This window comes from Apodemus sylvaticus, chromosome 12, assembly GCF_947179515.1.
Source record: "Apodemus sylvaticus chromosome 12, mApoSyl1.1, whole genome shotgun sequence".
NCBI lineage: Eukaryota > Metazoa > Chordata > Mammalia > Rodentia > Muridae > Apodemus > Apodemus sylvaticus.
The window spans coordinates 25,994,262-26,006,448 of NC_067483.1; the positions used below are offsets into that span (position 1 = coordinate 25,994,262).

At 36.3% G+C, this 12,187-nt stretch overlaps 1 protein-coding gene across 3 annotated transcripts in view; it reads right to left on the minus strand.

Moving 5' to 3' along the window:
* Positions 1-12,187, minus strand: part of Ptpn4 (protein tyrosine phosphatase non-receptor type 4) — a 159,819-nt gene that overhangs the window by 107,549 nt on the left and 40,083 nt on the right. For all 3 annotated transcript variants that reach the window (XM_052200080.1, XM_052200078.1, XM_052200079.1), the window contains exon 3: positions 6,114-6,221. In XM_052200080.1, the coding sequence (XP_052056040.1) occupies positions 6,114-6,221 (108 nt within the window). The remainder of the gene's footprint in view (positions 1-6,113; positions 6,222-12,187) is intronic.

Consider the following 12,187-nt stretch of genomic DNA (forward strand, 5'->3'; position numbering starts at 1 on the left):
ACTTTTACAAAAGGAGTAAAGACCCAGCAAAATGGTTTAGTGAATAAAGGCACCACCAAACCTGACCACCCAAGGTAGATCCCTGGGACCCAAAAAGTGGAAGGAGAGAACTAACTACTATCAAATTGTTCTCTGACTGCCACACACTATATGCACAAAAAAAAATATTCACAATTCTTCTTCCCTGGCATCCTGTGTGCTGAAATTATAAGAACAAATGACTGTTTACAAGAAGATGTCTTTTGTACTGTATTACTACCAATAGTTGATAATAATCATTAATTATTTGTCTATGTTGAGGTTCTGGGGATTGAACCTAAGGCTTTATATATGCTAGGCAAGTACATTACAAGTGAAATATATTTCCAAGCCTTTCTATACTTTCAATTTTGAGATGGGGTTTCATCAAGGCTGACCTTGAACTCTAAGTCCTTGGAGTTAGCAATACTTATAGTCCTCGGAGTTGTGATTTAACTCAGTTTCTCAGGTAGCTGAGTACATCACCTTGAAATTTTTATTTCTGCCAGCAGACTGCCTAGGAATATTTACTTCATTGATTCCAGTGGATGCATACTAACCTTTCATTTCCCTAAGGCAAAGAAGTCGGTGTTTGGCAAATATTCTTTTTCATACTGAAAGGGTACTTTTGGCTTGGTTTTTCACTATGGATGGATATTAAATTTAATATAAATAATGCTTCAATTATGCTTATTTAGCTTAAAAAACAAAAACAAAACACCTAGGGCTCATGGCACAGTTGTTGGTGAAAAGGTTCGGAGGGGAAAAAGACAAACCTCCCTTGTCACTACTATTAAACTGTGTCCTAGTGAACCCCTGCTGTGCAACAATGAAGAGGAAATAATGATCAACAAACAGAATAAAGACTGGACAGGAAAAGGTAAAAGTGTCTACATGATATAATAATTTACCAGTACACACTAGGAATAATAAAACAAACTGCTAGAATAAAAGTTTACCAAAAATACAAGATTATGACATAATTAATTGGATGCTCTGGGGTTTATAACAAAGGAATAAGGTAGTTTTAAAATCTAGAAATCAATATAACTTAGCAACCACATAGTAAACTATGAGAAAAATCATCTAGAACTTACAAAATGCTGCTGGAATGAGTTGTGTAAGTCTCTTCCCTGAAATCTCACTCACTTTTCTTCATTCTCAATTACTTCTCTTTCTTCCCTGAGACAGGGTTTCTCTGTGTAGCCTTAGCTATCCTGGAACTCACTTTGTAGACCAGGCTGGTCTCAATCTCAGAGGTCCTCCTGCTTTGCCTTCCAAGTGCTGAGATTAAAGTTGTACTCCACAATTCTTAGCTAATTAGTACTTCTCAAAGTGATTTCATTATTCCAACTGTCTTTAATTTGCTACCTTATGTCAGTGGCTACACTATAAGCAGACAGCTACAGGATTAAAAGGAACTACATAGAGTCACAGACTGCTTAAAGCCCATCTTTTACCCATTGTTGCATTACTGCCTAATGAAACTTCAAGAGACCTCTTATAGCATTCTTGTATGGTCACTTTGAAAACCACGAATTTCTGTACATACTGTTGCTTCTTTCTGAAATATCTTGATTCCTGAGTTATCTGTCATTCTCTCCCAAAAAAGGTTAAGAAAGAGCCCACTATCACTACTAAGGACACTCAGTAGACTACCAAAGAAATGTGTGCAACCAGAAATAAGAATCTGAAATATGACAGAAGAAGCATGTTTTTCAAGAGAAAACAAAACATTAACATTTGAAATACAAGCAAGTATTTTAGCCACTTACGCCAAATCACAAATTGGTAAAAAAAAAAAAATATATATATATATATATAAATAAATTAAAAAATGATAACAACGATAATAATAATGACCATCTTCTATGTGACCTCTACTAAATCTCTTCCTGTGTAATTTTCATGCAATCCAAAGTTTGAAAATCACAAAGATAGAGAAGAACCAACAAAGTATGTCCACAATGAAAAATGTCAGTAGAACCTGAAGGAGGATCAAACTAACAGTTATCTATAATCTAATCTTTGTCCTACTGATAGATATTGTAATTCAACGTAGAAAAAAGAGACAAAAAAGGGAAATGCACAAGAATCATAAACATAAAGCCTTAACAGCATGATGATAAATGAACCTTAACTACTTTTAAAATTATGCATAATGAATATTATATAATTCATTGCTTTCCTCACTAAAGTATACTTAGTGTAGATTATTATTGTACATTATATTAAATCAGTGACAGAGCACACCTGTAACCCAGCAGTAGAAACACTGACAAGATTGAGGGTTTTAAGCAAGCATGCTCTACATGATGATACCCTGTTCAAAAAACAAAGAGAAAAAAACAAAAGACAAAACAACAAAACAAGTCAATCAACCAAACCAAGTATATTAAGCCAAATGCTAAAGTTGTGGTAAATGTTAAAGGTTACAAACTTCAAAAACCTAAAGTTTATCTGTATGTAAGCAAGAAAGATGCTAAATAGACAGTGAGGTAAGGTTACATTATTTGCTGTAAAACAACAAAAATAAAAGATTCAGATGTCCTTTTCATTTTTTAATAAATTCAATTAAATTTCAACACCTATTTTCCAAAGGTAAGAATAACTTCTATTTTCCAAAACTAGTGTGTATGTGTGTTTGTATATATTATATATAAACTACATATGCATAAACATAGCACATACAACACAAATATTTTGGATTTAAAACTAAAAACAGATAGGAATTCTTAGAGCATTCCTTTTGATCAGTGATGATGATCTCATTTCATGCCTACCATCGTTTTCCTCTTTTACTGTGTATGGAGTGAATGCACACCACAGCATGTATTTGGAGGTCAGAGGGCAGTGCTGTTGAGTCAGTTCTCTCTTCCACCGTTTACAGAAGCTCCAAGAATAAAACTCTGTTCAGCAGGCTTACATGCCAAGTGCCTTTAGCTCCTGAGCCATCCACTAGGTATATTATCTCATGAGGAAACTTCAGTTGAGAAAAAAGCATAGGCTTTTTCAGATAGAAGGAAGTTAAAAGACGCTAGCAGCCAACCATTGGTCTGGGCGTGGGGTCCCTAATGGAGGAGTTGGAGGGTAGTCCGAAAGAGCTGTAGGGGTCTACAGACCCATGGGAATAACAACGATGTAGGCCACCCAGATGCCCCAGGACTCCCAGGGACTAAACCATCAACTAAGGGTACACATGGTTCCAGCCAAAAATGTGGCAGAGGAATGCCTTGTCGGGCATCAGTGGGAGGAGTGGTCCTTGGTCAGGTGAAGGCTCAATAGACGTCCCAACAAAGGGAAATCGAGGGGGAGAGAGGTGGGAGTGGGTCGGGTAGAAGGGCATATACTTGGAGGTAGGGGGTGGGAGGAGAGGTTAGGGGTTTTAGGGGAGGGGGGAAACCAGAAAAGGTTTTACCATTTGAAATGTAATGAAGATTATATTCAATAAAAAAAAAAATGGAAAAAAAAGAAGAGAGTTAACATCCTTTCTTGGATATTTAACTAATAAATGTTTCATTGAATTTGTATACTTTTATAAGTATTTATTTTTCATTTAAACACTTGATACTTTTATTCACAGTAAGAATGAAATGCAAAAGGGGTTGATTAACAAATCTATAATAGACACTTCATAAATATTACTCTTATTCCTTTTTCTTTAAAGAACAGAATCCCTTTCTTTTAATATATTAATTATCCTCAAAAGCTTTAAAATAATTTCACTGTGACAACTGGGGGGCTGGGGAGATGGTAAGAATGCACCATCTTACAGTGCACACATGAAGACCTGAGTTTGAACCGTTAGCACCCACATAAAAACTAGGCATGGCTGTTTTTGCCTATAACCCCAGGCATTAGGGGATGCAGACGGGTAGATGGGAAAGCTTGCTGGTAAGCCATCCTCACCAAAACAATAAGCTTTCAGTTCAGTGAGAAATCCTATCTTAAAACAAGGTAGAGAATGATACAGGAAGACATCCCACTTCCCGTTCTGTCCTTCACACCCACACATTTATATACATGCACACACGTGCGCACACATGCACGCATGCATGCACAAATAAACACACACACACACACACACACACCCCAATTAATAGTGGAACACTATAAGAACTGAACTCCTAAGAGCCTAAAACTCTGTTATATTTAGATAGCTCTTTCTAAACATTTAAATATAAAGTTCTGTGGTAGAAATAACAGTTCTGTGTTTCTGTTTTGTTTTTTGTTTTTTGTTTTTTGTTTTTTTTTTAAATGAGCACAGGGAATTAAGATGACCAAGATTTTAGTTTTATTAATGTTATAAGTAACTCAGGACTTACCTCCCTGGATTCAAATAATGACTTAAAAGTGTTTAAATATGAGTGATACACTGAAATTTTTCCAAAGTCTCTTTTAAGAGAATTTAAAATTCCTTAACTATTCTATTGAAACAGCCTTATAAATAGAATTTGGAATTTATAGTATGTTTGCCCACATGAGTCTATGTATACCATGTGTGTCAGAGCCCACAGAGACTAGAAGAGACCATTAGATCCCGTAGAACTGGACTCTCAGGGAATTGTGAGCTGTCATATGGGTGCTGGAAAATAAACACAAGTCCTCTGCAAGAGAAAGAAGCTAGCTGAGCCATCCCTCCAAGCCAAGAAACAGAATATTAAAATACTGATTCAGAGAACCCTGTCTTCAATCTACAATTTTTCTAAATACAAAATGTTTCTTTCAAAATATACTCCTCTTGATGAGGTGTGGTAGCACACACTATAATCTCAACATTGATAGGCTGAGAACTGAGAACTGAGTTCTCATTGTGGGCTACTTAAGCAACATGTTGTTTGAAACAGAGAAATTATGGGAGCATGGTTCCTGTGTTTTAAGGGGAAACTGAAGGGCAGACGCTAGGATTTTATTGGTTAAAAATTACCTTGTGCATATCACTGTACACAAGTGTCAACCGTGCCTATCAATGCTTTCCTCTAACCAAGGGGAAGAATCAGAATGTCATTTATTTTTATTAACTACAGAAATTAAATTTTTTATTTGGTTTGTGTTATGCTCTGTCTGTTAGAAAATCCTAATAAAGTATTAACAAACAAAAGAAAAACAAAAAACAAAAACGGAATTTTGTTACACCAATCAAAATGATAGCATGATTTGTTAATTCTATCACAGTCTAACCACATAAAATTGCAAAGAATGCAGCTAAGATATGTTAGTATATCCTTTATCTAGGTTCAAAAGTGTATTTCTTTAGTGCAGTTTATAATGCTTAATTGTCAAAGTAAATATCTCCATGATTCACATCTTTTTTTCTATTTCTCTGACCTCATGCCTTTAAGAAGAACCATGAATGGCAGTACTAAAGGATTGGTGGAAACTAAGGAGCTTAAAACTGAGGATTTGTGCAATTCTGAAATTTCTCATTTGAGAAGGGTCGTTATAAAATATTCTTCTAACAAAATATTCTTTAAGTTATTCAAATAATATAATTGAAATTATAAATATATTCAAAGAACACAAAATATTCTTTGACAATTTTCACTAACAAATAAAGATTTTTCTTAGAATATCCACCCCAAGCCAACCCCAATTTCAGTTATGTGTAGACCTATATAAAGCCATGGTTCTCAACCTTCCCAATGCTGAGACCCTTTAATACAGATTGGGATCCCAAACCATAAAATCATTTTCATTGCTACGTCATAACTGTAATTTTGCTACTGTTATAATTGCAATGTATATATTTTGGGAAACAGAAGCTTGCTAAGGGGGTCACTACCCACAGATGAGAACCACTAATATAAACGTACCTTATCCTTCATACTTGGTATTTTCTCTGGAGCGCAATAGGCCTTAGTTTTCAGGTGTCTGAGATACAATGAAACTAGTACTACACTTACAGGTTGACTTACAGTTATAAATAACAGGAATGGACTTACATACCTTAAAACAACAAGAAAAGTGTAACAGGCAAAAGAATTGAGTCTAATCATTCAATTAAAAATACTAAAACTCTTTAAATAATAAAGGGCTTTGTATAATGGACACAGAGAAAAACTACAAGGAAATGAAAGGCAACTGCTTAAACTTACTGGGTTATCTGTGGAATCGTCAGCCAACTGTAAACCAAAATAGTCTCGCTCAGTCAAATCAAGATGCTTGAAGACTATATCCAACAGAACTTGCCCCTGATCATGTTTCTGGAAGAAAAATAATATGAAAGCATCTTCAATAAGATTTCTTTTCTTTTTGAGACAGGATCTCACTAAGTAGCCCTAACTGGCCTTAAACTCACAGAAACCCACCTGCCTCTGCCTCCTGAGCACTAGGATTAAAGGTGTGCACCTCCATAACTGGTGCTTTATGCTTTTTAACCTTGCATACATTTTTTTGTCTTTTTGTTTAATTCTACAATGGTCACTGTTTTTATATCAATGACTTAGTTGAAAGTAAAGTTTCTCATGTGACATAATACTTTTTAAAGGACACAGTTCATAGAGAAAATAATAAATATGAAAGATAAGAAACTTTTGATTGAAAACACATCCTATAGACTATTATACTGGTATTTTTGTTATTTTATATTGCTGCCACAGTAACGTGTGTGTGTGTGTGTGTGTGTGTGTGTGTGTGTGTGTGTGTGTGTGTGTGTGTGTAAAACTGCAAAGTATATATTTTGGATAATAGACGCAAACTTCTATTTCCCAAAATACACACACACACACACACACACACACACACACACACGTCAATGCTATCTCTCTATACCTTTTATTCTTTATTGAAATATGATTAGAAAGTTGACTACCTGTTAAATGTCCTTGAAACCCACACAGAGGAATCTTTGCTATGTAGAAAAGGAGGGATCTGTAAAGAATTTGGCAATAGAAGGTCTGATTCTAGCCTACATGCTGAGAAAATCCTGGAAGACAGACAAGATGAAGGATGGAACTAGAAACTGGAAAATGAATACAGGAGACCATAACGTAGCCGAAAGGTTAGAGAACTTCAGGCTAGACTGGGAGAGAGCTAAAAAGAGAAACGGGAAGGACAGTCTAGTCCCCCAGGGGCTGTGGGGAAAGGTAGACATGTCAAAGTTAACTTAGTCATGGGCTCCCTTGTCTATTTGTCAGTTGATCTGAATTTCAGTAGGGAAGATCCTGACACTTTCCTAAATGTCAAATCTAACCCAATAAAATCTTTAAAACAACAACAACAACAACAAAAAAAGTTGACTACAGTTTAAATACACTTTTGTGTAAAAGTCATAAAAGGCAGAAAAATGGGAAAAACTTCTTAGATATTTGAGAAAGCCCTTTGATTTTTCAGAATATAACTTTGTAATTATAGAATTTTAGAAAATGTCTCACTTTAACCTTACCAATTCAATAATGTAGATATTATTCCCATGTTCCAGAGCTACTAAATATTGCACAAAAGACATGATTGAGTAATTTACTAAATAATGAGTAAAACTAATAAAACAAAACTATTTCATCAATAATAATAGAAATTAAATTAAGGTATCATGGCATGGTGACATGCCATGAGTAGATATTAAAAAATTAAATTTAATGAGTAAGATAAAAATATTTAATTATAAAACTGTAAAATGATACATATTATTGGGAAACAGAAAATTGTCTGTGCATACAAAAATACTTACATGGGGATATCAGGTTGATATCAAATATCTCCTCTACTGTGCTCCATATTTTTTTACATTATTTTTATTTTTGTCTACTTGTGTATGCCACGACACATATGTGGGGGTTAGAATTCAACTTTCAGGAGTCAGTTCTCTCCTTCCACCACGTCAGTTCCAGTGATTGAACTCAGAAGTCAAGATTGTTGGCAAATACTTCTAGCCACTGAGCCATCTTGCCTGCCCCTTCTCTTATTTTTGAGTCACAGTCAAGTATTAAACCTGTGCTCACCATTTCAGATAAACTGGATGAACAGAAAGTTCCTAGGATCCTCTTGGTTCCATACCCCAGAGTGAAGTTATAAATAGGCGCGGCTGGCTGTGCTAGCTTTTATATGAGTACTAAGTAAGGGTCTAATTTCAGGCCTTCATACTTGTATTCTTTATACCCAACTGGGCCATCTCCGCAGCCTAAATTTGTAAGTATTAAGCAAAAACAATAACTATATCAACTACTTCAGATACCTTAACAGCAAGATAAAAACAATATTGAAGGAAATAGCTTAAACACATCAAATATGTTCACTAGAAAAATACAACAGTGGTATATTTTACCACTAAAATTTCTTCTCATTGGCTGTAGTAGTCAGAAAAGGTTGCAAATAAAGATAGAACCAATCTCAGAGTTGAGAGGACATATTCTTTTTCATAATATAAAGTATAAAGGTAGAGCTAAATCAGCCAATGAGAAACAATCAAGAACTAGGTTCCCTCCCTTCCTTCTGCCTCATCTGCATTCCAGGGCTGGCTGTATTTGCTGGTCTTTAGCAGCATTATCAGCAACTCCAAGATTCACACTCATATCTGATAATGTTCAAGAGAGCAAACTTACTTGTAAAGTTACCACCCAAAAAGACTACATATCATGTCTTACTGGTCAAAACTGTGTCAAGGCCAGGCAGTGGTGGTGCTTGCCTGTAATCCCAGCACTTGGGAGGCAGACGCAGGTGGATTTCTGAGTTCAAGGTCAGCCTGGTCTACAGAGTGGGTTCCAGGACAGCCAGAGCTACACAGAGAAACCCTGTCTCGAAAAACAAAAACAAAAACAAAAAAACAAAAAAACAAAACTGTGTCGAGATTGACAGCCAATGGAAGGAAGCATGTGCTGGCATCCTTTTGGTTATCAGCATTAAAACAAAATTTAGTACTGCTGCGATCTTCTCTACCCTTTCCCCATTCTGATTAAATGGGTCTAGGGAAAAATTAAGCATTACTTCTTAAAAGCTGCTAAGGTGGGGCTGGAGAGATGGTTCAGGGGTTAAGAGAATTTGTTGCTATTACAGAGGACCCAGGTTCCATTCCCAGCACCCACATAGTGGCTCACAACCATCTGTATCTAGTTCAAGGGGATTTGATGCTCTCTTCCCAGCTTCCTGGACAGCAAGTATATTAGTGTCCACAGACATACATGCTGTCAAAACAGGTACACACATAAAACAAAATGAATTAATTTTAAAAGAAATTGCTAAGAAGGATAGTCTAATGCATTCTTTTCTTTTGAACAAGATGGAATATGCTCATTTCCTGCTATACCTCCAGTTTAAGTGCACATAATAAACTGATTAAAACATATTAAAGTTTTAAAAAATTAGTTTAAGTGCACATAATAAACTGATTAAAACATATTAAAGTTTTAAAAAATTTGAAACAAAAGCTGCCATATGGCTTTGTGTGGTGAAATGGAGGTGCTGATAATAAAAACCAAAAGGACTGGAAAGATGGCTAAATGCCTTTGTTGCTTTTGCAAAGGACCTGAGTTCAGTTTCTAAAACTCAAATGGTGACTCACATCCATTCATAACTCTAGTTACTCAGAATCAGAGCCCCTCTTCTAGCCTCTATGCATGTCAGATATGCACATGGTACACAGACATATATGCAGCAAAATATACACATGAAACAATAAATAAATAAATCTAAAAAACAAAAGATTCAATTAAGGGAATCTGTATAACTAGTATGTATTTTGGTGACCTAAATTAGAGTATCAAAGACGAGAAAGTCATATGGACCAATTCCAAATAGTGGATTAGCAAAAAGGGAACTGACTACAGATGAGGGAAAAAAATGACACATCAAGAATAGCACGTTTGGGGCTGGAGAGATGGCTCAGAGGTTAAGAGCATTGGCTGCTTTTACCAGAGGTCCTTGAGTTCAGTTCCCAGCAACCACAAGGTGGCTCACAACCAAAAGGAATGAGATCTGGTGCCCTCTTCTGGCCTGCAGGCATACATACAGGCAGGCCACTGCATATGTAATACATAAATCTAAAATATTTTAAAAAATTAAAAAAAGAATGTCATGTCTGTGTATCTGGATTAGCAAATAGATTCCTGATGGTGCTACTTGTTGATTTAAAAGGAACAATATAAGAAACACTATAGTCCAGGAGAGAAGTTCAGTTTCAAAAACAATGACCTTTGAAAATTTTAAGAGCAGGAGGAAGATTTTAACAACACAAGTGAGAGACTAGTGAGATGATTCAGCAGTTAAGAGCACTCACTGGCTGCTCTTGTACAAGACCTGGGTTTAGACCCCACACACACACCTATGATACCTCACAACCACCTACAACTCCAGTTCCAGGGGATTTGATGCTCTCTTTCTGGCTCTCATAGGCACTACATGGTCATGCTGCATATAAATACATATAGGCAAAACACTCAAACATATTAAATAAAAGTAGTCTTTGAAAGAGGAAGCTGGACTTGAGGGGTTCACTGGACCTCTTAGTCCCTCTTCCTAATGTAGCCACACTGAAAAAGTAGGGCTGATTATTTTAAAAATGCAAATGAAAAAAGAAATAATCTGTTCATCCCTTTCTTCATTAACTGTCTGTTGTAAACACCACAATAAAACAGATCGGGTAAATTTAAACCACAAGACCTTTATTTTAACTCATGGCTCTGAAAGTACAAAGCAAAGGACCACACAGAACAACAGCCTTCTTACTGGCAGCATTCAGGGTACGAAGGCATCAAGAGCAAGAGACAGAAAACATATGTGCATAGTTTATGGTTTAGATATAAAATATCCCCCAGAGGCTCATATGTTGAAGAGCTGATCCTCAGTAGGGGATGCTATTTGGGGAGAGACTGGAAACTTGAGGAGGTAGAGTAAGTACGGTGACTAACAGCTGCATTGTGCCCTAGATCTTTCTTGTCTTTCTGCTTCTTGGCTTCCACAAAGAAAGCAGCTTTGTTCTACGACAGATATATGATGTTCTGCCTAACACATCCTTAGAGCATGAAATCACAGTAAGTTGTTTCACTATTTGGGTATAAATGCATCAAAAAGCTAACAGAAAAGTGGGAAGTCAAGGTTTGAGATAGACGCCGTGACTGCCTAACCATAGGGTTCTAAAACATGTGGGATTTGTTTAAGAACTGTGGGAAACTGTAACGATAAGAGCTACACAGGCCAAAGCATGCTGTAAGGGGGATGTAAAGATGGGAGAAGTCGAACAGGAATATAGACAATAAAGGCCAGGTTCATGAGCTTTTGGATGAGAATAAAGACTGCATGACTACAGGACATTCCATGGTATATTGTGGCAAAAAACTAGCATGTTATCTGTGCCCTGAGATGCTGAGAAGCAGAATTTAAAGATAATGTATTAATCTGATGGAAGAAATCCAGCACTCACAGGCTAGTCAGTGAATAGTACAGTCATTGTTAGCCTTGTTTTTTTTGGTTTTTTGTTTGTTTGTTTGTTTTAGTTTTTTTTAAGCAAACAGAACAGAACAAAACAGGAAGATTGGGAAAAATATGTAGTTTGGCCAGAAATCGTGTAGTCTGGCACTTAAACTTGCTGACAATAGGCTGCAGTTGTTAGAGAAATTGGGAGTCATTTAAAAAGTCAAGTTTTTGTACCAAGAAAATAGGAAAGATTCTTTGATTATACCTTAGATATAGAATTTAAAAGTATAAACTCATTGGAAAAGATTTCCCCTGAGTATAGAGTGAAACCTGACACCTTGCTTGCAGGAGACTACCCACAGAAGCATTGTCTATGAACCCAGTAGGATCAGGCACAAGGAGGCTACTTCAACCATGGTCCAGCTATGACTCATGCTGGCAGCAAAACCTTGGCTTTGTCCACATAATGTTTTTGCGGGCATGCAGATTATAAAAATTTCAAGATCACTGAGGTTTCTACCCACATTACAAAGCAAAGCCTGTAAGGACAGGCAATGTGCAGAATGGTCATGTTCCTTACAGGCTGTCACTGAAAGAGTGATAAATAGAGCAGATAAAATTGCCCAGATCAGAATAAAAAGAAAACAGCTGAGGGAGAAACTTGCCATGTAGTTGGGTCAGTGAATGATAAAAATAGTATACTGCAACAATTCCCAAGTTTATATGTAGTGCTGGTCTCTCTGTTAGTATTGCTAGCCCTTCAACTTCCCTTGTTTCAGATAAGGACCAGTAAAAGAACAAGACAGCTGAAGAATCACTAAAG